The sequence below is a fragment of the Neomonachus schauinslandi genome, chromosome 7 (genome assembly GCF_002201575.2).
Source record: "Neomonachus schauinslandi chromosome 7, ASM220157v2, whole genome shotgun sequence".
In the NCBI taxonomy this organism is placed as follows: Eukaryota; Metazoa; Chordata; class Mammalia; order Carnivora; family Phocidae; genus Neomonachus; species Neomonachus schauinslandi.
Window position 1 is genome coordinate 27349263 of NC_058409.1, and position 25110 is coordinate 27374372.

General features: G+C 38.8%; 1 protein-coding gene across 3 annotated transcripts in view; it reads left to right on the forward strand.

Moving 5' to 3' along the window:
- Positions 1-25110, forward strand: part of SMAD5 (SMAD family member 5) — a 55304-nt gene that overhangs the window by 3201 nt on the left and 26993 nt on the right. For 2 of the 3 annotated variants that reach the window (XM_021701887.1, XM_021701886.1), the window contains exons 2-3: positions 17530-18101; positions 24083-24334. In XM_021701887.1, the coding sequence (XP_021557562.1) occupies positions 17699-18101; positions 24083-24334 (655 nt within the window). In that variant the 5' untranslated portion in view covers positions 17530-17698. Of the gene's footprint in view, positions 1-17529; positions 18102-24082; positions 24335-25110 lie in introns of those variants that run through there. The other variant, XM_044916784.1, reaches the window with a different exon arrangement.

The window sequence follows — 25110 nt, forward strand, 5'->3', positions numbered from 1 at the left end:
CTGCCTTACATCCAGTGGATTTGCCAGTCTACTCATAAGGTCAAAGACGGTGAAGAAAATTTCCTTTTATAAAGGACAGTCGCAGCCTGAGAGATGATTTTTATCTGTACCAGGCCGAATATTCTAGAGAAGAGAGAGTTATCTGGAAGGATAGGACCCAAGAAGGCTGCACAGAGGTAGGGTGCTTTCCCACCAAAAAAGATGATGCATGACCCCAGGAAGCCTGTCCATGTCTTCTCATACCTTGTTTTTATACTTCCAAAGCTAATAGAATAATAGAACTGGAATTTTTCGTGCTAGATTATCCAGTTTATTGCCATTGTGTAGAACTGTGAATCTGAGAGGTATGTTTACTAGTTGGAAGTTTAAGATGTACAGTTCTTTTTGAAGAACTGTTAAGATTTAGATTGTTGTTAGGACATCTCCCATTTTCATATGTCATCTTCATATTCTAAAATTTTATTGTTTTACAAGTTTGAAAAGGTGGTATAATTACATAGTAGGTTTTTCAGAAATAGTCATCTAGTTCCTAACTTTTTAGTTTTGGTGGGTTTTTTTGTTTGTTTTGTTTTTGTTTTTTTCTTTTGTTTTGCTTTGGGCAGCTAGGTGGAGAAAATTTTGGCCCTATCATAGTAGAGAGGCGGTTTCAGTGACTTTTCTTCCTGCTTTTATTGTAGTATTCCCTAAATTAGTTGTGATAGTATTTTAGAAGAAAGAATTCTTTATTAGACAGTTCTTTATGGGCAGTACTATAATTGTAATTGACTTTTGGAAGCTAGTGTTAAAGTACATTTTGTAAACAGGTTTTGCTCTTGAATTTTGTGGTATACCAGTCTGTCTATAATGCATATACAGTTTACAGACTAGTATACTCTATGAAAATTTGACAATGGTTTGATGTGTTGTGAGAGTCTAACTAGGTTTTTCCTTTTGATTTCTGTGTATGTTTTGTTATTGCTGAAAATAACAGAACAAAACTGGTGTCACCATCCCACCTTTCTCTGAGCATAGCATGTGGGGTTCTGAGAAGTGTCTTACACTTTTCCAATTTAACTGTGATCTCAGAATATGACTGGTGCTTTCAAGGCAAGTTTTGTTTTGTTCAATTCTGTTTTCATGATGTGTTAGGATCTGTCTTGCATCCTATCTGGTAGGCTGTATAACTTGAGATCTAGTTATTCTGGTTTGTATGTTCCCAGGAAAGGGGGTAGTACAGAAATATTTCAAAGCTAGTCTTCTCTTTCCCTTTATTTACATCTCTGTGCCCACTTAAGCGAGTGCCTGCTTAACTCACTATTTCCACTTTTTTGAGGTGGAAGTGTATAAATGAGTGACAACAGGAGCCAAAAAGCTACCCAGAGCCGTATTTGCTCCCTTTTCTTCTATGTGACTTGAGTTCTGGGGTGCACATGAGGTATCTTGAGAACATCTTCCTAAAGATTCGTGTACACAGGTTAGTGCTTTGTGCTCCTGAGACCATTTTATTTTTATTTTTATTTATTTATTTTTTTAAAGATTTTTTTAATTTATTTATTTGAGAGAGAATGAGATAGAGAGAGAGCATGAGAGGGGGGAGGGTCAGAGGGAGAAGCAGACTCCCCGCCAAGCAGGGAGCCCCATGCGGGACTCAATCCCGGACTGAGACCATTTTATAGTGTAATGATTTGGTATCTGCCCTTGACGATTTTATAACTTAAAGGAAAGCACTATAATGATTGACCAGCTCTGTGTCTATTCCTGTGCCTACAAGCCTGTGCAAGTATACTCCAACACATCTGGTAGTAATATCGGAAATCTTGCAGGCTCTGGGGGGGTGAGTATACATCTAGATCAGGCGCTGCTTAATTAGAGGACTTAGAGGAGCAGGTGAAGTTTAAAGAGTGATTAAAAACTGGGAAACAAAAGTCTGGATGTGGGAGATAAAAAAAGAGAGACTTGTGTGGGCACAAAGAGAGACTATGTAAGATTATTGTGTGAGAAGTGTCAGGGAACATGAGTTCAGCTCCTGAATGGCTGTGAAATCCACTGTGAGAACTTTTGATATCTTTGGAAATTGAGAGCCATGATTGGGAGAAGTGGAGATTGAAGTGTTTCTCTACTGATAGTTGTTTCGGTGCCCATGTAATTGTAGCCCCTCTTCCTTATAGATGTTCCCATAAAGAATGGTATTTCTGAATCTAGGAAAGCTTGTAGGCAAACTTGCTCCTGGTTTCTCTTCTCTGCCTGTTGCCATGGATGTGGCTTACATGTTTTAATAATTGTATGTCTGGATCCGGGATTGGTTTGATAGCAGTGGTGACTACTATTGATATTAGAACCATAGGGAAGGATATTTTTAAAGCTTTACCCCCACCAGCCACAAAAATGTTACCCTTGGAGATATATGTATATATATGCAAGTGTGTGTGTGTGTGTGTGTGTGTGTGTGTGTGTATGTATATATATATGCAAGTGACTTTCTTCCATTGCAGGTGATCCTAAGGGCTTTGGTTCTCCAACCTGCTGCAGATCTGGGACTCTTGTTAAAATGGTGGGAGGTAGGGCCCTAATCTCAAACCTAATGAATCTGAATTTTGTGGGATGGTTATGAGAAATTTCTTTCCTTAGAATCTCCATCCATAATTCTTTTCTACAGGGTTGGCTGAGATTATGGTGGGTTGTGACCCATATGGGCATTTATTTGTGTGGGTTGATATGCTCAGCAGGTTCTGTTTTGGCTAACAGTGTTGGGTGAGATTTTTGGATTGGTTGCTTGCCTTTTATTTTGGATTGAAGCAGTTAGAGAGGTGTTGGAGCAGAAAGTGAGGGAGCTGTTTCAATGAATTGAAAAGTCAAGTCTGGGCATGAGCCGTGTGTGTGTGTGTATGTGTGTGTGTGTGTGTCTGGGGGTAAGCGTGGAAGGTGGTTTGTGTATGTCTTTATAGGAGTTGGTTAAGAGGTCCTACTAAGTAGCTTGAGGTAAGAACAGGATCTTTGGGTTTTTGATGTTAATATGATTTCATTTGAAATGGAAGCCTGGTAAAGCTTAATAACATTTCATTCATACATTTAATGTATGTAAAATGTAACGCCTGATCTTCCTTTAGCTTTGCTATCAGCCTTCCCCCAAATCAGTTGATGGCAAATCCTGTTCTTCCAGTAGTTGGTGCTGACACCTTGGAATCATTGTTGACTCTTCTGTTCTCACATTCCCCATATCTCTTCCATCAGGAAACTTACTATTCCCTGAAATGTATGTGAAGTTGTCTACTTCTCAGCACCCAACTGCCATCACTCTGGTCTAAGCCATTATCATCTCTCACCTAGCTGACTGCAGCTCTGAACTGGTCTCCCACTTTTAAAACCCTTGCTGTTGATTCTCAGCACATCAGCCAGAGTAATTCTTTAATAATGTTAGTCAGAAACTGTCATGTCTTCATCAGAGAGCTCTCAGATGGGTCCTCATTTGACTTACAGCCAGTGCCCTTATATGCAGGTCTCTTACCTGTTTAACCCCATTTCTTATTTTCCCCTCCTTGTTCACTTTATTTTCAGGCTATACTGGTCTTGCAGTTCCCAGAGTGTGCCAGACATGCTCCCACCTTGGGACCTTTACATTGCCTGTTGTCTTTGCCTGCCATGGTTTTCCACAGATACCTGCCTGGTTTGCTCCTATTTCCTTCAAGTTTTGACTCTGTTGGTGCTTACTCAAGTGAGGCCCAGCACAGCCACCCTATTTAAAATCACAGCTCTCCCACAGCACTTCCCGTTTACCTTCCTCTGCTTTATTTTTCTCCATAGCACTTTTCACCTAACAAACTAATCACTTATTTATTGTCTTTTTTCTGTCTCCCTCCATAGAGTGTAACGCCACATGAGGACAAAGGTTTTGGTCCCCTTTATTCATGTGTGTATTCCCAGCTCCTAGAATGCTACTTCAAAAAATATACTTTTTGAATGAATTACTTGAATACATTTAACAAGTTCTCTGAATATGCTTAGTATTGTTTCTTAAAGATTACATTCTAGTGGGAGAGAAAAAATCAAGTAAGTCAACAAATAATTACACATTGGTTCATAGCGTGAAGGAAATGAACACAGTATTGGATTAGGGATTGGGGGAAATCTACTTTATATAGGATTATGGGTGATCGGGGAAGGTCTCTGGGATGACAGCTGAAGCTGAAGTCTGAATGATGAGAGAGCTTGGAAATTAGTGGTTGAGGCTTGAGGAAAGTGGCTCAGGCAGAGAATGGCATTTGTAAAATCTCTGAGGTACAAAAGACATTCCAGTATAGGAAGATAAATGCTTTTGAAAGATGAATTGGGAGCAGAAGGTGTTTGCCCCTAGTTTCTCATTGATTTTTCTTAAATTTTAGCCTCCAAATTTGTATAATCCTAGATAGAGTGGAGAGAATTCTTTTGAAATATGAATGTCTCTTGTGAATCCCCTCTTTAGTAAGAATTTTAATATGGCTGAAGTGCAGCTGACTTTGGTTTGAAATTTGTTTTTTCCCCTGACTATACAAGAAACACGTTTGTTTTAAAAAGTACAGAATTGTATGAGGCAGAAAGTAAGAAGTACCCCAACCCTTCAGCTAAGGTCCTTTCAAAAGCTTTTTAGCACATTCTCTTTCATTAATTAAAAGAAATATTTCTTGAGCATATGTATCACAGGGCTTATAGCAATAAGTGAAAATAGATATGGTTCCTCTCATTTATGGTCTTGCAGAATTTGCACTCTTTTGGGCAGGACAGTTAAATGTAAAAAATATAGGTATGTTAAGTGCTACAAAGTAGAGGTATGTGATGCATGCATTAAGAGTATATAATGGGATTTTATCTACACAGCAGCGTCTAGGAAGGCTTCTCTGAAGAAGGGATGCTTGAGCTGAAATAGAATTAGTGTGTGTGTGTGTGTGTAAGTGTGTGTCTGTGTTTTGTAATGTGTTAGATCCTTTTGTAATGTATAATGTTTCTTAATTTTACATTGTTTTCATTTATAGCTAGATACCACTGTTTTTCTTTGTATTTATTAGGTACTCTGCATTATTGTCTAATTGATAGTTTGCAGTTTCTCGAAAGAGTTTCGGGGAACTTAACACACAAGGATTTCTTGGTCTTATTATCCTGGTTTTCTTTCTAGCTCTGAGGTCATTTCTCTAAGAAATGACAAAATACTTTAATTGAGAGGGTTATACAGTCAGGTCTTCATAAACCAGAGGTAGACTATAAAAGGCCAAGGTGATAGCAGACAGTAGGTTCATAGTTTTATTCTTAAGTACCTCCAGGTTCTAACGTAAGAAGCAGCACACATTCCTGCCTGCTCAATTACTGGCCTTCTGTGCTTGCTGTATATGTATTTTACTCTTTTTAATTTAATTATTATTATAGATTGTCATATTCCTATTTTGATCTTGTGATAATTGTTCCCAAAATTTGTGCCAGAATGATGAGCAGTTTTCCACACCTCATCCTTAAGGCTTTTCTTCACCTTAGTGCAGTGCCTATGGTTGTGGGGAGAAGGACCGTGAGCTAGGCAGAGCTGTTTTTTTGTATACTGGCTAAGCCTTCCACTTTGTCTGTCACTAGCCATTTGCAGCCCAATTATTTCTTCTTCAGCAGTCTTATTAACAAGTATGTAATCTTTTCACCTTCTCCCCCTCACCCTCTGTTTTCCAGTTATATTGGGATAATTCCTCTTCCTTTCTGTTATATTTATGATCTCCCTAAATCTCAGTTTCAAAGTGTTTGATCACTAGACTTAATTATATTCACTCAAACTGCAATATTGATGAGAATTAACTGGCTCACTTTACACAGGTTGTCCTGTGTATTTCCTAATGGGATTTTAGATTTTGGGGGCTTCTCTGGTTTTAAGCTAGAAATAGAAATTCCCTGAAAGGTATCTTGGGCATGTTCAGTTTAGTTCGTATTTTTTGTTTTATTAACTTGGTTAGCCCACTCTGCATTACTGTAACAAGACATGGCTTTTAAGGAAAAGGCTCATTTTGACATTTAGAATTGTAAAATGTTGGTTTAGTATGGCCCCAGTAAGAGCAAAAAAAGAGAAAACAGATTTTGTTTTCTGTCCCTGGTTATGCTATTGAAATAAGGCTTTTTATAAATAAGTACTAAAATGTTAAAAATGTTAAATAAATGTTACATGTTATAAATAGCTTTTTAGGGATGTTTATTGCAAAAGAAAATAATTCTCTGTTAAGTTCCTTGAAGTGTCCTTGTTTTCTTAGGAATTAAATGTATTACCTTTAAAAAATAACAAATATGTATTATTCCCAGTGGTGTATTTTAGGATAGCTTCAGGATTATCCCAATATACCTGGAAAACAGGGGGTGAGGGGGAGAAGGTGAAAAGATTACATACTTGTTAATAAGATTGCTGAAGAAAAAAATAACTGGGCTGCAAATGGCAGTGTGTTAGATGGCCCAGTATGAGGATGGCAGAGGCACAAATAGAATCTGCTCAGAAGCCAGGTTTTCATGTAGGGCACTGTCTCACGTATCTGGACTGTCAAATGCATTTTCCTTTCTACTTAGAGGAGAGCACAGAGGGAAGCAGTGAAGAATGTGGGAGAAGCTGTGAGGAATGAAGAAAGAGGAGGCAGGAAAGAAGAGTCAAAGAAATGAGAACAAAAGAGAAAGGAGGGCAACAGATAACTGGTGGGAAGTGATGGGGAGCATGAGAAGGGCTTTGGGAGGGGACAAAAGAAAAAGCTGCATTATTTCCTTATTTCTTCTAAGTTGTAGTTACAGTTTTTTCACCTTAGAACATCTCTGAAAGTGGAATGTGTCTTACATTCGATGGTATTTGAGTGTTGGTTTTGGCCAGGTGATAGTTGTGATGTAGTTGTCATTGCGTGGGCATACACTCTGCCTTTCTGTTTATGTTGCTGTCATTTCTTCCATTTACAACCTTTGGGAAGATGAAACAAACACCAGTATCAGAACTTGCAGGATGGGTATCTGGCTTGAATGACAGTCCTGGAGTAATATTGGAACACTCTTCAGACCTACAGTCTTGAGGGCAGAAGGATGATAATGTGAAAAAAAATTTTAAGCGATAAGAAAGCACTGTGTGATAGTGAATTTGCTGCTTGTTCTTCCTTCAAGTTTAATACAGTAATGGTACCATTTAAGTAGATGGCTTTGTATATTTGTTGAAATAAAGTAGCTCAGCTATATTTTTTTAAAATCCTTGGCCTGATAGCAAGATGTTCATGATTATTACAACAGTAGTAACTACAGTACAGAGTATGCACCATGCCAGGCACTAAGTTAAGTGTTTATCTCATTTAATTCTCAGAACTGATATTTATTATATAAAATAGAAAAAATAAAGTTAGGGTGTAAACGTTAGATGCAAAATGTGATTAGACTTCAAGTCTGGTGTTTTTATGTGTTACAGTGCATATATTATTATCCCTGTATAGATAGCCCTATTTATATTTCCAGCCAGTTTAATTCTACCGCCTGTGTTCTTGCAAACTGAATTTAGTATTTTCTTATCCTGGTAGATCAAATAAAAACTCACATTTTGTGTCTTTACCTACAAGCACTTTTATGCCTGTGATAAAGCTGCTTCACCCATCTTGTCTCTCCCCCTCCTCCCTTGCCCAAAGGGCCATCCTCTGAATTTCTTTTAGCACTTTATACACCCTTAGGGCATCTGCCATTCTCCATTGTGTATTGTAGGTATGGGCATATTTTAATTATCAATTTGTCTGAGATGAAGTTTAGCACTGGTTATATATGTGCCTCAGTAGACTCTGAAAGCATTGAGGAAAGGGAGCACAGAGGAGGACCATATTTAACTGCCCAGCAATATGTAACCTCTAAAGAGGTTACATACATACATAATTCTTTTAACCTCTAAAGAGGTTACATATTGTACATACATTTAGTAACCTCAGTTACTAAATACAGCCTTTTGGGGCTTTTCTCTATATTAGGATAAGTTTAGAGATACTATGGAAAGAATCATATGAATGGTTATGTACACAGCTGACTGAACTGAGAATGGGTATTCATTTTATATAGTGAAAGGCAAAACGGCTATGAAAAATTGAACCAACTTTTCGGTAAGAGATTCAAAATGAAGCCTTTTGGTCACTAGAAAACCTGTTTTCAAAGGTTTTGCATGTTTTCTTGGAGTTCATATAACATATGCTAATATATGCAAACTAGAAAAAGTATAGTATCTTACTCTGTTTTTTTGTATACGTAATGAGAAATTCTTTCATAACCAAGGACTTAAGTGAAGATAGTGAAATGAATCTGTTGCTATATCCCAAGCACTCTGATACTTTCATTTCAATGTGGATGAAGGTGTTATTTTGAACCTGATATATTCTATAGGAAAGTTTACAGGAGAAAATTGATCTATCATATGGGCTCAATAAAACAGTTTTAATCCCAATATAACAATTTAGAAATCTAAATGTTAAATATTAAGGAAGTGGATGAGTGAAATAGAGTTGGGCTCTTAAAAGTGTGTGTATGGTGTATACATACGTGCACACACACACAGACATATATACACGCATACTGTGTTCTAGAGATTAGTGTGGCAGAAATGTCCTAATGAAAATTTAAAAAGCTTTGGAGTAAGGCTGCCGTAATAAACATAAATTTTTTTACAATAATAGTAAAGAGTTCATACCTATTGACTTATTTAGCTCAGTTGAGAGAAGAAAGGGTTAAAGTAGATGAAGACGTTAATGAGATATGTTAGTGGTACAAAAAATCCATTTGAAAATGAACATATTGAACAGGATTATCCTTGGTCTCTGAAACTGTATAATCTTGTGAAAACATAATGATTTGAATATTTTGGAGAAGTCAGATTCAGAGAACAATAGAAAAGATCTTCAAGAGAAGAATAGCCCTTGGTGGGAGGCTTCTTTGTAGGAGGCAGTGTGTAGTGTTTAGGAGTGTAGGTGGAGCTGGACTGCTGGGGTTCAATTCCTGGCTCCATTTCTTATCTATAGAAATAAGCAAGTCACATTTAATTTCCCTTTGCCTGTTCTCTCATCTGTGAAATGAGAATAATGTAATTTACCTGATATGGCGCTTTTGAGATTTTAATCATTTTTGGTCTCTCAGTGTAAGGTCCTTAACGGTGCTTGACATAGTGTTCAGTAAATGTTAGTAGTTTATTACTATTACCATTATTATCATTATCATCATCAAAGGAACTGATTCTGTAGAAAGGAAGTTGTTGGATTCCTTGAAATAGCTACATTCTTTTAAGAAAGTCAGATGTCCAAAAGTCTATAAGTAACTTTTCAAGATCATTGATGTGCTTTTGTCTGTATAGTGGGTAACAGTGCAGACCATGTTCCGTGCTTTGTATAGAGAATTTCCAGCACAGCAGCGGAGAGGTTCATAAGGATAACTAAGTCATCAAGAGAAGCTCATGCCACATGTAGGTTTTCCCGAACTAATGATAATTGGTTCTAAAAAAGCCCATTTAAAATGAAACCATTTAGGGGCATCTGGGCGGCTCAGTTGATTAAGCAGCTGCTTTCGGCTTAGGTCATGATCGCAGGGTCCTGGGATCGAGTCCCTTGTCGGGCTCCCTGCTCAGTGGGGAGCCTGCTTCTCCCTCTCCCTCTCCCTCTTCCTCTCCTCCCGCTGGTTCTCTCTCTCTCTCTCTCTCTCATATGCTCACTCTCCCTCTCTCTCTCAAATAAATAAAACCTTAAAAAAAGAAACCATTTGAAATTTGATCAATATTTTAAACTAAATTGTGAATAAAAGGTCTGATTGGGACTTTATTTTCAAAAATTAAAAATTTAGAAAAACATTAGGTTATAATTGTAAACATGTGTTCTTACAGTGAACAAAGAATGAATCAAGTTTGATGGATAGGCATATTTTTCTTTTTTTTCTTTAAGAGAGAGTGCGTGAGCCAGAGGTGGAGGCGTGCGGGTGGGGTGGGGGGGACAGAGAGAGAGAATCCTAAGCAGGCAGGCTTCACACACAGTGCGGATGCTGACGCGGGGGTCGATCTCATGACCCCAAGATCATGACCTGAGCCAAAATTAAGAGTCAGACGCTCAACCAACTGAACCACCCAGGCGCCCCTAATAGGTGTAATTTTTTTCACAGTAATTTAATAGCGTGATAGGGCATCCTTTATGTTTGTCATTTGTGCTACTAACATAAAGAGCATTTTAATTTTTTTACAAAAATATCCATAAAAAATACTGATTTTACTAAGGACCAGTGTTAATCCTTTGATAGTGAAGCTATTCTCTTTCCACAAAGAGAGGCTTGCTTAATGTAACTGTAAAAGTGGTAAATTCCCCAAGCTCATTGTTCTTATCAGTGCAAACTCACGGCAGGAGTACTGTCCATCTTGGCCGTATTTCATCACTCCCGTGCCTGTGGGTCTCTCGGAGGCAAAGGGAACCGCAAATCTGAGGCTTATGCTGCTTGCTGTGCCATGAGTGATAAAGTCCTCTGTCTCTGGCTCAGGAGTCTGTGGCCTTTGTCAGAATCCATGAAACAGTTAGCAAATTAACTTACTTGCTTGTGGGGCTGGTAGGGTAAAATTAAGTCCCAGACCCTACATTTTTGGGCACTATTTTAACAAATTTTGTGAAATCATACCATATTTTGCAAACTTTGCACTTTCACTGGTGGTTTTTAAGTCATTATGGTGAAGGAGATGGTAGTGAGTGGGAACCAGTTTTTTTTGTTTTTTTTTTTTTAAAGATTTTATTTATTTATTTGAGAGTGAGAGACAGAGAGCATGAGAGGGAGGAGGGTTAGAGGGAGAAGCAGACCCCCCGCTGAGCAGGGAGCCCGATGCGGGACTCGATCCCGGGACTCCAGGATCATGACCTGAGCCGAAGGCAGTCGCTTAACCAACTGAGCCACCCAGGCGCCCAAGTGGGAACCAGTTTTTAAGTGATCGGTTCACTAACACGTTTTTTAAAGACTTTTTTATAAATCTTAATGTGTATAGCTCAGTGAACTTCTACTTGTACATCTGTGTCATCATCACCCAAATCAAGTTACAGAATATTTCTTTCTCCCCGCAAGGCTCTCTCTTGTCCCCACTTAGTAACCTTCTTGTCTCTGATGACATAGGTTAGTTTTGCCTGTTTTTGAGAAGGAATGATACAACGTGTAACCTTTTATATCTGATTTCTTCATTATTATATCTCTGTGATATCATGTCTGTGTGATTCATCCATGTTTTTCATACGTTAGTTTGTTCTTTGACATTGCTGCGAAGTATTCCATTCTTTGAATTTATTGCTATGATTTATTGTCCCACTCCACTGTTAATGCATATTTGGGTTATTTCCAGTTTGGGGCTAGTAAAAATAAAGTTACTCTGAACATGCACTTGTCTTTTGATGACAATAGCACTTGTTTTTGTCGGATATATACCTAGGGATGGAATTGCTGGGTCATAGGGATTTATGTGTAAATATAGAGTGGTATTTCAGTTTTCTTTAAAAATTTTTTTTCTGATAACTAATAATGTTGAGCCTGTTTTACCATCTAATAGCCACTGTGATATTTTCTTATGTGAAATGCCTGATCAGTTCTTTTGCTTATTCATCAGTAAATTTTTATGATGAATTTTGTTACTTTTTTTTTTAACTTTGTGAGACTTAGATATTGAGTACTTGGATTGCTTGCTCATACCATTTATGCAGTTTGCAAAGTTATAAAATTTTTGGAAAGAATACCATGAGAAGTTTCTGAAATTTTTAATCATTTAATATTTAAAGAGTTGAGTACATGGTTTGTCCCTACTCCTTTCCCAATTCTAGTTTTAAGAAAACACTAATATTGAGTCTTAGGTTTTTGGAATCTGACACCCATTCTTTTTTCTGAAACCGGTCTCTTGAAGTTGAGCTAATGACATCCTCAGTCACCAGTCATTGGCCTTTTCTTTGTTCTCATTCTTTTTAACCTCTGCCTTTTATATGATACTCTGCAATACCAGTGTATCTAATTCTAAGCTCCTCCTTTTAATAATACTTCATTGGTAACTTTTTCTCTTCCCTACCAGTGTTCCCTAATACGCAGGTGTTAACATGCCACCCCTTTTCTTTCTGTTGAAATCCCATTTTTTATTACTGTTTCAGCTCTTTGTGCAAATCTTAAATTTCTTTCTCATCTTTTCCTTGCTAAACCTGTATCTCCAGTCATGACCTTTTTCCGGTAGAGTTTGCCATCTTCTCTACTGACTAAACTACTTTCTGAGTGTCCTTATTTCTGCAAATGGAGTTATCATTATCTTAGTCACCTGGATTAAAATTTGAAGTTATCTTTTAATTTCAAGGTGCAGTTGATAGAAAAATCAGCGACCATTCATTAAATACTCCTTTAATATGTGGTATGATGAATGGAATGGTGCCAGGTGCTGAAGACTTCCTCCTGGAAAGATTTTGTATTCCATTTGGAAAGTTAAGATATGTTCTTATCACTGTTTTATTAATTTTTATGATATTCAGTGACCATAGCCTCTTTAGAATCAGGTGGTGAAGGAATTCTTCACCAGAGGGAGTGGCCTTAAGCTTATCATTAAGAATGACTTCAGATTTCTCTTGGAAGACCCAGATGGGCAAAAGTACAGGAATTTGGGCTGGATCAGAAAGTGTGTATAGTGGTATAGTGGTGGCTATGTTATGTTAGGTTGGTACTAGATCCAGCCTTAATTCCTGTTTTTTTTTTTAAAGAAAGGGAGTGGGAGGGCGCCTGGGTGGCTCAGTTGGTTAAGCGACTGCCTTCGCCTCAGGTCATGATCCTGGAGTCCCTGGATTGAGTCCCGCATCGGGCTCCCTGCTCGGCAGGGAGTCTGCTTTGCCCTCTGACCCTATCCCCTCTCATGTGTTCTCTCTCATTCTCTCTCTCTCAAAATAAATAAATAAAATCTTTAAAAAAAAAAAAAAAAAAAAAAAAGAAAGGGAGTGGGAGAGAAAGCGAGAATGTTAAGCAGGCTCCATGCCCAGTGTGGAGCCCGATGCAGGGCTTGATTCCACAACCCTGAGATCAGGACCTGAGCCAAAATCAAGAGCTGGGTGCTTAACCCACCCAGGTGCTCCAGATCCAGTCATTTTTTTGAGTCTTGATTCTTTTTCCTTTGAATACTAATGCTCATAATTCATGTTTGAATAGCACCTTTTAGTTTATAAAGCATCTATCATGTGTGTGTTGACACATGTGCACATATATTTTATTATTTTTTAAAAGATTTTATTTATTTTAGAGTGAGAAAGAGGATGTGCATGCGAGCAGATGGGATGGGGCAGAGGGAGAGGGAGAGAGAATCTTAAGTAGGCTCCATGCTCAGTGTGGAGCCCGACCCAGGTCTCTATCTCATGACCCTGAGATCATGACCTGAGCTTTGAAACCAAGAGTTGGATGTTTAACTGACTTAGCCACCCAGGTGCCCCTACATATTTTATTACTTCAACTTTTTAGTCGCTTAGGAACCGTCACCCCTTTTTTACAGAAGAATTAGTAGACTTAGAAAGAGTGATACCTGGTTTTGGTTTTATATCTTGTAAAGGACAGAATCTGATCATTTTCTGTTTTCATCACACTACTTTTTAAAAATTAAAAATTTTGAATCGGGCGCCTGGGTGGCTCAGTTGGTTAAGCGACTGCCTTCGGCTCAGGTCATGATCCTGGAGTCCTGGGATCGAGTCCTGCATCGGGCTACCTGCTCAGCAGGGAGTCTGCTTCTCCCTCTCCTGCTCCCCCCTTTTGTGCTCTCTCTCTCTCACTCTCTCTCTCAAATAAATAAAAAATCTTAAAAAAAATTAAAAAAATTAAAAAAATAAAAATTAAAAATTTTGAATATTTTGAGTTATGAAATATTCTAACATAGAGAAGAAGAGAGAATATAACATCTGATGACTTGCCAATTTTTTAAAATCTGGTTTTAAAATAGCTGAAGCTTTTCCATTCTTCATCCTTCTTTCCTTTTAGCAGTTGCAACCAGTACTCATTGTCCTGAGATTGGTATGTATCCTTTTTATCCATGCTTTTATTCTCTTACATGTCTGTGCATATCCACAAATACAGTGTTCTGTTTTAACTTTTATACTACGTTGCTCTGATAAAGGAATGTATATTTTTCCAAGTTGCTTTTCTTTAGTTCACTCATTCACTACTTCCTTGCTCACTCATTTAATAAATAGGCACTGTTCTCAGTCCAGGGGAATTTGATGATGGATAAAGAAGATGAAGCTACCTGCCTACTAACATGTCAGTGAGGAAGACCTATAATAAATAAATAAAATTGATATGTTGATCAGGTTAGGATAAACACCATGAAAGAAAAGTGAGCAGGATCAGGGAGGAGAGAATGGTGCGGGAGTGTGATGTATGCTATTTTAGATAAAGTGGCCAGGGAGGTCCTTTTTCAAGAAGTGACATTTGAGCAGCTGAATTAATTGAAAGAGTAAGCATGTTAAATAACATGAGGGAGAATGCAGGGGAGGAAACATCAAGTGCAAAGGCCTTAAGGTAGAAATGACCTTGGAGCACTTGAGAAATGGAAAGGAGGTTAAGTGCAAAGTTAGGTAGGAGAATGGTAAGAAATGACTTTGATGGAAAGCCAAAGGCCAGCTCATGCAGGCCCTATAAAGTGATGTTAAGGAATTTAGATACGAGTGTAATGGGAAACCACTGAATAATTTTTGAGCAGAGGAATGACATAGTTTGACATGCTTGTAAGATTACTTTTATACTAGAATTCTGCGTAGTAGAAAAAAGAATGTGGAAGCACTTTCTATATTGGAATGGGAAGATCTTGAGCATATATGGTACATATGTTTTTCTGTACCTTTTTCTTAGAATACCATTATGTAAAAAGTTTTATGTATATATTTGTATTTGTTTGTGTTTGTGTTAAATGTCTCTGTAGGGACATGAAAGACAAATACAGAGGGATTACCTGTGAGAAGGGGCATTGATTGATGATGGGAAGAAAAATGGGAAGGAAACAGCACTCTATGCTTTTTTATATATCCAGAAAAATTTTAAAAATCATACAGAAGTGTGTACACATCTTAAGTATCCCACCAGCTGGATTTGCACAAACTGAGCTCTCCCATATAATCACCCAGAGGAGAAGCAGGACTTTACCAGGATGGCAGAAACTCAGTTTTCCTTCTGAGTTTAATACCCTTCCTTTCAAAGGGAAACTACTATCCTGACCTCTAAGATAGCATACATTAGTCTTACCTCCTCATTGTACTGGCACTCGTAACTCCGTTCTATTCACAACAATTTGTTTTAGATTATTTACTATTTTTATTTTAGTATTATGCAAGTAATGCATTAATAGATTCCCTTTGTGAAAAGGTTAAAATAATACGGAAATATATAAAACAAATCACAGGACCCCTTTCTCTCGCCTTTCCCCCATTCCATGCCTCTCCCCAAAGGAAACTGCATGATGAATTTAGTATGTAGCTTTCTAGTCCTTGTTCTTTGTGTACACGCAGAAGTAACTCCCCCCGCCTTTTTTTTGGTTAATATATAATATGGTTAGTACTTGATGATGATGATGACGATGATGATAGTGAGATTAGTGGTTAACATTAAGCACCGTGTAGTGGTTAACTACCATCTGGTGTTTGGTCTTCAAGCTTCTCTACTCTTGTCCCTTTCCTCAACTTAATCTCTCCATTGTTCATATATTCTCTCTCCCACACACATGCACTACCCCGTCTTGTCTCCATTATGTTCCAGTGTTACTGAGTAAGATCTCAGGCAGACCTATCTATTCTTTATTTTAGGAAATGCTCTATTCATGTCTGCCCACATATTTTGTTGTTGTTGTTTGTGTCCCTATGCCTTTGAAATTTCTCTTGTCTTAGACAAGCCAATGATATTTTGGTTTACTTTGTTACCTTTACTCTCTGGCCCAGATGGCTTTTATCCTATATCCTTGATGTAGCTACAGCTGAGCTCAGCTCTCTTAGCACATAACACTTCACAGCCTGTGACCGGTTACTGACAAATACACTTTCAGTCTTTCCTTATTTTCTTTAGTTTAATGTAGCCAGTTTTGCCTACCTGACAAAAATCATCCCATGTAGCCTTGGAAATCCATCCACACAGAAGGAGTATTACTTTACTTCTGTGTACCTTTGCACCCTTGGTTCTAGGTTCTAACCATGGTTCATAGCAGTCTGGATAGCCAGAGCTGGTTGATCAGCATCCAGAACAATGCTTGGCATTTACTAGGTCTCAGTAAGTGTCTGTTGAATGAATGAATCAGTTGGCTCTTAAGATGAAGCATAATTTGGTGTGTGTTTTTTTTTTTTTTTTTTTTTAAAGCACCATCAGGGCAGTTCACAATGTATGGCACATAGAAAGCAATTAGTTCTTATTTGTTGAGTTTAACTCAGTTTTATTTTAATTTATGTTTAACTGAACATAAGTATTCTTTTCTGGGAAGATGGATCCCAATCCAGAATGGTCTTGATGCCAGAGTTTGGTAGAAATTGTCAAAGGCAGAGCTGCAGCATTATTTGCAATTTTAGGCCCAAGAAAAGAAGCCTCTTGGCTTCCAATTTGTTACTGACATCCTTTTTCCAAACATTACTCCTGCTGTTTCACTAGCCGCTCATTGTCTGTAGTTGGCTGTGTAGTGACCACGGGGAATTGTACCCATTCTTAACAGTGCAGCGCCTCTGCACATCACTTCCTCTTGTCATCATCTCCAGGAGCTTCGTAAGGGTGCAGTGGGGTGGTCTGCCTAGAGCAGGTTCTTTAACTTAACATGCCTAAAATACCACAGAAGGCAATAGCAATTATAAAATTATAAACTGTCCTTTTCTGGGTTAAACTTTGAATTTATTCTCTTTAAATCTGTTCAGCATTTTTAGTTTTAAAAATAGATACTTCCCATTTTTCTGGCAATTATGTGTGTTATGATTTATCTGAGGATTTGTTATCTCTTATGAAAAACCTAATATAAAATTTGATAAAATTTGCATCTAATAATGTGACTTAAATAGGACTATAGCTTTTGTCCAAACCTTGTAAGTCTGTGAAACACTTTACGGAGAATAATGACCTTAGGAAAGAGTTAGATTTCTCTGAAGACTGTGTTGACATTAGAGGACATACTGTGTTCAAAATTGACAGGGCATGTGACATGGGTTTCAGTGAAGAGAAGTACTTCAGAATCAAACCTTAGAAGGGCGTTTGGGGGCTTATTGGCCTAGGGAAAGGAAATGAAAGTCTAGAGGCTTATTTGTTAGGGAAGTACAGAGGAGAGGAGGTAGAGCAATCTGTTTTTGCTTCTGGTGGTTATTTGCCATTGCCAATGAGTTACTTGTTCATGTTAGGAAGAACGGAAGTAAGTGGTCACAGGACTTTAGGGAAAATTTCTCCTTCTAGACTTAGGTTTTTGTTTTACTTTGTAATGCTTTTCTGCTCTTATTTAAAAATAACATACTTTCCAATTAAATTGATTTAGATGTATGTTAATTGCATTCATTTAAGTTAGGGTCCTTACCCTTTTCCCTCTTTCTCTTTCAGGACTTGAACCAATGAAAGAATCTTATGGCACTTATGAAGATAAATGTCACTCCTCCCTTTTTAATTGGAACTTCTGCTTAGAACCTGTATGTGACTTTTCATCTGTGAGCTGTTCTTTGAGTAGCCACTGACTTTGAGTTGCAGGAAGGTCTCTGAAGATTTATATCAAATGACGTCAATGGCCAGCTTGTTTTCCTTTACTAGTCCAGCAGTAAAGCGATTGTTAGGCTGGAAGCAAGGTGATGAAGAGGAGAAATGGGCAGAAAAGGCAGTCGATGCTTTGGTGAAAAAGCTAAAAAAGAAAAAGGGTGCCATGGAAGAACTGGAGAAAGCCTTGAGCAGTCCAGGACAGCCGAGCAAATGTGTCACTATTCCCAGATCTTTAGATGGACGCCTGCAGGTTTCCCACAGAAAAGGCTTACCCCATGTTATATATTGTCGTGTTTGGCGCTGGCCTGATTTGCAGAGTCATCATGAGCTAAAGCCATTGGATATTTGTGAATTTCCTTTTGGATCTAAGCAGAAAGAAGTTTGTATCAACCCATACCACTATAAGAGAGTGGAGAGTCCAGGTAGGTTTTACCTTGAGAAGAATTACAAAACCTTGTCTCTTCCTGATTTACATTTCAGTGGATTTAGTAATTAAAAGGCTGTATTAGCCTTGTGTTTCCTTCTTAAAGATTTTAATCTTGGAAGAAATAGTGGATTTTGAATTTAGCTTTTTATATATAGATAAAATAGCTCCTAAGTAGCTAACTCTAATTCATGTTCACTGTAAGCAGTCAGTCACATGTACATGAATCAGTCAGTGTCAGTCGTATGCATGCTCTGCCTTTCCCATGGATGACATGTCTCTTTTATCTAAAACCTAAGTTTCAGGGGCGCCTGGGTGGCTCAGTCATTAAGTGCCTGCCTTCGGCTCAGGTCATGATCCCAGGGCCCTGGAATTGAGCCCCACGTTGGGTTCCCTGCTCAGCGGGAAGCCTGCTTCTCCCTGTCCCACTCCCCCTCGCTGTGTCTCTCTCTGTCAAATAAGTAAATAAAATCTTAAAAAAAAAATAAAACCTGTAGCACACATATGTGTGCTACATCCCACTCCTTTTTGTCTACTCAAGAACTTTGTTCATACAGTTACCACCCCTCTCGCCAGGATTACATTTTCCTTCTCTATTAGACTATTTCTGTCAGCACATAAGCATATCATGCTACTGCCCATCCTAAAACAGAAGTTAAAAAAGAATTCTGGTCCCGACTTCATTCACATCCCCTCACCCCCAGTCTCCTGTACTGTTTCTTTGAGTCCTTTTGTAGGAGTCTCCATTTTTTTTTTTTTTTTTTTTAATCTCTATGTTACTTTCCTCCCGTTCTTTCTGGACACCCCTCCTCTTAGTCTGTCTTCCCTACCATTTGACTTGTCAAGATCACTGGCGACTGCCTTCTGGATGGAGGGGTCATTCTCAGTCCTAATCTCACTTGCCTTCTCAACGTCATTTGAGATGCTTTCTTTCCCTCCCACTCACAACTTTTTCTTTATTGGTTTCTGAAACACGACACTCTTCTGCTTCTCCTACTTCACTGGCTCTTTTTGCTTAGTCTCTTCATTGGCTTCTTTTCCTGTTTTCACATGACTCAGTTCCTAGACCTTTTCTACATCCATATTTTTCCCCTGTGGGCTCTCATGCTGTCACATGTAAAAGTGTAAGCTCATGCTCACATTTTGAACTCCAGAGTGAACTTCTCCTTTGAGTTTTAGACTTCTGTATTCAGTTGCCCACTTGACATCTCCATTTGAATGTCTCATAAACATATCAGATTCAACATGTCTAAATAGGGCTTTTGATTTTTTCCCCCCACCAAGTCCTTTTTACCTCCAGTTTTCCCTGTTGAGGTAAATGGCACCAGCATTCATGTAATTGCTACCTAGAAGTCATTTTTTATTTCTCTTTGAAGTCCTCATTTGAGCTATGAGCAAATGCTGTTTGCTGTACTTTGAAAATATTATCTTAATAATGTCCCCTTTTACCATCTCTAACACCACTCTTCTAGGACAGACCATCTTCATCTTCCACCTTAAGCAGTATTCTAATTGGTCTCTCTGCCTCTTTCTCTCCCTCCAACCCATTCTGTTTTCTGCACAGCAGCCAGAGTGCTCTTTAGAAAATAGCAAATCATAGGGCGCCTGGGTGGCTCAGTCAGTTAAGTATCCCACTCTTGGTTTTAGCTCAGGTCATGATCTCAGGGTCATGAAATTGAGCCCCCTGTCAGGCTCCGTGCTCAGAGGGGAGTCTGCTTGAGATTCTCTATCTAAAACAAATCAATCTTTAAAAAAAGAAAATACCAAATCATGTCTGCCTGCTCAAAACACTTAAGACTTTTGTCACACTTAGAACAGATTTCTTTTTTTTTTTTTTAAAGATTTTATTTATTCATTTGACGGAGAGAGATACAGTGAGAGAGGGAACACAAGCAGGGGGAGTGGGAGAGGGAGAAGCAGGCTTCCCATGGAGCGGGGAGCCTGATGTGGGGCTCGATTCCAGGACCCTGGGAACATGACCCGAGCCGAAGGCAGACACTTAACGACTGAGCCACCCAAGTGCCCCCAGATTTCTAAAGACCCTACATAACCTCTCTTCAGACTTCCTCTGTCCCACGGACTTGGCCTACTCCTGCATCTAGACTTACTTTTTCTTCCTTCCTTCCTTCCTTTTTTTTTTTTTTTCTGTTTCTTCTACTTAACTCTCTCCCATGATCTTTTCATGGTACATTTTCTCACTCCGTTCAGTCCTTGCTCAAATACCCCCATCACTACTTGATGCTGTGTTAGATAATTATTTTATTTATTGACTCATGCAAGCAGGAACTTCCTCTGTCTCATTCTGTAGTGCATCACCAGTGCCTAGAATAGTAGTATGACCTGGCACTTAGTAGGTGGTACACAGTAAATATTTTTTTATAAGTTTTTTTTTTTTTTATTGATTCATTCGAGATACAGAGAGAGAGAGAGAGAGAGAGAGAATATGAGCAGGGGGAGAAGCAGAGGGAAGGGGAGAAGCAGAGGGAAGGGGAGAAGCAGGCCCCCCGCTGAGCAGGGAGCCCGACGCGGGGCTTGATCCCAGGACCCCGGGATCACGACCCGAGCCAAAGGCAGACGCTCAACCATCTGAGCCACCCAGGTGCCCCAGTAAATATTTTTTTTAATGAATTATATAAGCTGAGATACTAGTTGGGTGCATTAGTTATCTTTTGCCGCATAACAGTTTAAGTAAGTGGCTTAATACACATTTATTATCTCACGGTTTCTGTGGGACAGAAATCCAGCATGGCTTGAGTCCTTTGCTAGGCTATATTTAAGGTGTTGGTCAGGGCTTGGGTCTCATGTAAGGCTCAGCTGGGGAAGGATCTGCTTCCCAGCTCATGTGATTGTTGATGGGGTTCAGTTCCTTGTGGGCTGTTGGACTCTTCTTGCTGGTTGTTGGCTAGAGGCTGCCTTCATTTCTTTGCCACCTTTTTCATAGTAGCTCACATTCATGGAAGCTTACTTCAAAGACAGAAGAGAGAGGGTCTTCTTGATAGAAGGGCATTATATTCTTATATCGTATCATCACATAACATCCTATCACCTTTGCCATGTTGTGTTGGTGAGCAGAAAGTCAGAGATAATACCTTGAAAGGGAGAGGATTATGCAAAGGGTGTATACCGAGAAGCAGGAATCACGGTGGCCACCTTAGAGGATGTCTCCCATGCTGGATTTTGCATGGAGATAATAAGAGCCTGGTATGGTAAAAAGGCTCTGGAAATAACATTGGGTATGGAGACTAGCTAAAAGAACGGCAATGATGGTGCTGTCAGGGATAAAAGACCCATGCATGAAATTTTAGTATATCATGGTTAAAAAAGATTCTGAAAGCTCCCAGAGAGAAAAGACAGGACATATAGAAAGGACTGGAAGTGAGAATGTTGGGTTTCTCAGAGCAGTTCTGGATTCTAGAAGACCGTGAAGCGGTGCCCCTAAAATTCAGAGAGAAAAAGTTGTTTATTCTGGAATCTGTCTGCAGACAAACAAAAGACAAGATATTTTCATATATGCAAGGACTAAAAATTTATCTTTCACCCTTTTTTTTAAAATTCTTATTTGAGAGAGAAAGAATGAGCAGGGGGAGAGGCAGATGGAGAGGGAGAAGCAGGCTCTCCACTGAGCAGGGAGCCTGATGCGGGGTTCGATCCCAGGACCCCGGGGTCATGACCCGAGTCGAAGGCAGATGCTTAACCTTCTGAGCCACCCAGGCGCCCCCTTCCTTTTGCCCCCCTTAGGAAACTAATAGAACATGAGGTCCAAGAAATGGGTTCCAACAGGAGAGAAGAGAAGGGAAGTCTAAGAACTTGAGATCTCTAGGAGACTTAAGGAGCTACCAGTCTAGGTCATAGAAGAATGAAGGGTCCAGGGGAAAAAATGAGTTAATAGATTATTTATTTGTGGCATCTGGAAAATAGTATTGATAGGAATTTAACAAATCTGTTAGACTTCTGGAATTATTAGTTGTGTGTATTTAAGATTAAGCAAATAAAGTAACAAGTCAGTAATCAGCTTTACTTAAAGCACTGTTCAAGAAAGAATATAGTACATACTTGGCTCAGGAATGAATAATATTTGTACGTGTAATAAACATCAGATGTTGATTTAACCAACATTTTTTATGTAACTTTATTGAGGGGAACGGGAATGGGAGTGGGTAGAATGATGTAAGAAAGCTACTTCATGGGGCGCCTGGGTGGCTCAGTTGGTTAAGCAACTGCCTTCGGCTCAGGTCATGATCCCAGAGTCCCGGGATCGAGTCCCGCATCAGGCTCCCTGCTCAGCAGGGAGTCTGCTTCTCCCTCTGACCCTCCTCCCTCTCATGCTCTCTGTCTCTCATTCTCTCTCTCGCAAATAAATAAAATCTAAAAAAAAAAATTAAAAAAAAAAAAAGAAAGCTACTTCATTTGCCACAGTAGCAAATCGGCAAATGATGTCTTGGCAAATTAATAATAGCAGTATAAGCATATTATTTAGCAGTGCACAACGTAAATGTTAGAAGAGGTGGCTAAGAGTTTAAATTTGTTGTCTCTGGAAGCATATGGGAGGAGGCTTAGAAATTGCTCTGTTTGTTACCTCTTATAGCATCTGTCTGTTTAAACTATGTATTTTGGAGGAAAATAGTCTTTAAAAAGTGATGTGTATAGTTAATAGACGAGAGAAGTCGGTGATTTTAGCTCCGCCTCTAAAAAAAAAATAAAGGAATTCTTAGATGGATTGAATTCCTCATTAGTTATTTCATTTAGTCTTTCAGCTTGCTAGCCAGCTAAACATAGAAATTCTTATTGTCTCACGCCTTACTCTCCAATGGCAGCTGTCCCATCATTCTGTAAAGGGAACAGCAGTTGGTAATACACAGTAGAATGAAACAATTGTAATCAGATGTTAACCACATAATTACAACACTGATTCAGTACAAAGAAAAGAGACAAAAAAACAGTACGAATACTGACTTACAGAGCCTCTCATTCCTCAGGTACATCCCTAGTTTAGGCAGGGAAGTATGACCTAGTTAACTTAAAATAAACATTGATTTTGTTGCTGCTGAATCATGTCAGAGTCAAAGTGAGATTTTTGGAAGTAAAATTACATTGACAGATATGGGAAGGTTGTAAAAGAGATGAACTGATACAGTAAGAGTTTAAAGAAATCATGTTGGCTTTGATTTCCTATAGGGAAGGGTAGTCAGACATTTCATTTGGGTCATTTGGGTCTTCAGAGAAAGTCAATGTTTGAATAAAGTTGATCTTTTAAAAAATAGGTCTCAAAATATTTAGGCTTTGTCTGATATATTTTCATTATGATCATGTTTAGAAAACTGATTTTGAATGGAAGACTTCTACCTAGGAAATGTTATTATTTTCACTAGGGAAAAGTTGACTGAAAAACATAAAATGTGAAATCTCTCAAACTAAGAAAGATGCAATGTTCAAAATTGGAAACACAGAGGCTTTCAGGGCATCTTAATAGCTGACCTCAGCGTCACACTCTAATATCAGCTCCTAGTTCAGTGCTTAGGCCAACTGTGAATATGCTTTCTTATCTCCCTCCTGGAGTCTCCTCATGTCCTTCTCTAGTATCCCTGCACTTGGCATTCCCTGTTCTTTAATGTCCAATCAGTTGTAATCTTTTCCATAGTGTTTTGTTTGATTCTTGCTAGCTGGAAGTGCTCACCTCTGTTGAACTCTCACTACATTAAATTCTCTGTGTTATGATTGTTTTTAAATATGCCTTCTCTCCTACGGAACAGGAGTGGTATCTTTTCTGGATTTTCTGTTTTCCAGAGCTCTTAATACAGGCCTAAATCCTTAGAGTGCTTTTGGCTTAGTTATTATGTAAATATACATTCAAGGTTCTACAAAGCCGCCCTTCCTGAAAGTAAATTGTTTTTACTGAATCCTTTCTATCTGCCCTTTAATATGTATGGGATATTTGCTTTAGTCTTTGCTGACAGATGACTTTTGATTTTTGTCTTTCAGTCTTACCTCCAGTATTAGTGCCTCGTCACAATGAATTCAATCCACAGCACAGCCTTTTGGTTCAGTTTAGAAACCTGAGCCACAACGAGCCACACATGCCACAAAATGCAACGTTTCCAGATTCTTTCCACCAGCCCAACAACACTCCTTTTCCCTTATCTCCAAATAGCCCTTATCCCCCTTCCCCTGCTAGCAGCACATATCCCAATTCCCCAGCAAGTTCTGGACCAGGAAGTCCATTTCAGCTCCCAGGTAAGAATTTATTTTATTGATTAAAGAAATGACCCTTGAGATCAGCAGTTGTTATACTGCTGGCCCTCTGGGTGAATTGTTAAATGCTAAGAGGTAGCTATTTTTGACTCTGTGTTCTTTGGTAATTATTTGATTTCCAGAAGAGTTTTGGATTTTATTTTGCCGTGTACCATATATTTTTTAAAAATGAAAGTAGCTGAGGCGCTTGGGTGGCTCAGTTGGTTAAGCAACTGCCTTCGGCTCAGGTCATGATCCCGGAGTCCTGGGATCGAGTCCCACATCGGGCTCCGGCTCGGCGGAGAGCCTGCTTCTCCCTCTGACCCTATAACCTCTCATGCTGTTTCTCTCTCTCTCTCTCTCTCAAATAAATAAATAAATAAAATCTTTAAAAAAAAAAAAAAAAAGAAAGCAGCTGTATTTTCCACAGCAATAGAAAAAACAATCCTAAAATTTGTAAACAACCATAAAAGACCCAAGAATAGCCAAAGCAATCTTGAGAAAGAAGAATCAAGCTGGAAGCATCACACTGCCTGATTTCAAACTATATTACAAAGCTTGTAGTAATTTTTTAAACAAATTTTTAAAAATTGAAGTATGATTAACTTACAGTTTGAAAGATACCATAGTTAAAACAGTGTGGGATTGGCATTAAAACAGACCTATAAGGGCGCCTGGGTGGCTTAGTCACTAAGCGTCTGCCTTCAGCTCAGGTCATGATCCCAGAGTGCTGGGATTGAGCCCCACATCAGGTTCCCTGCTAGGCAGGAAGCCTGCTT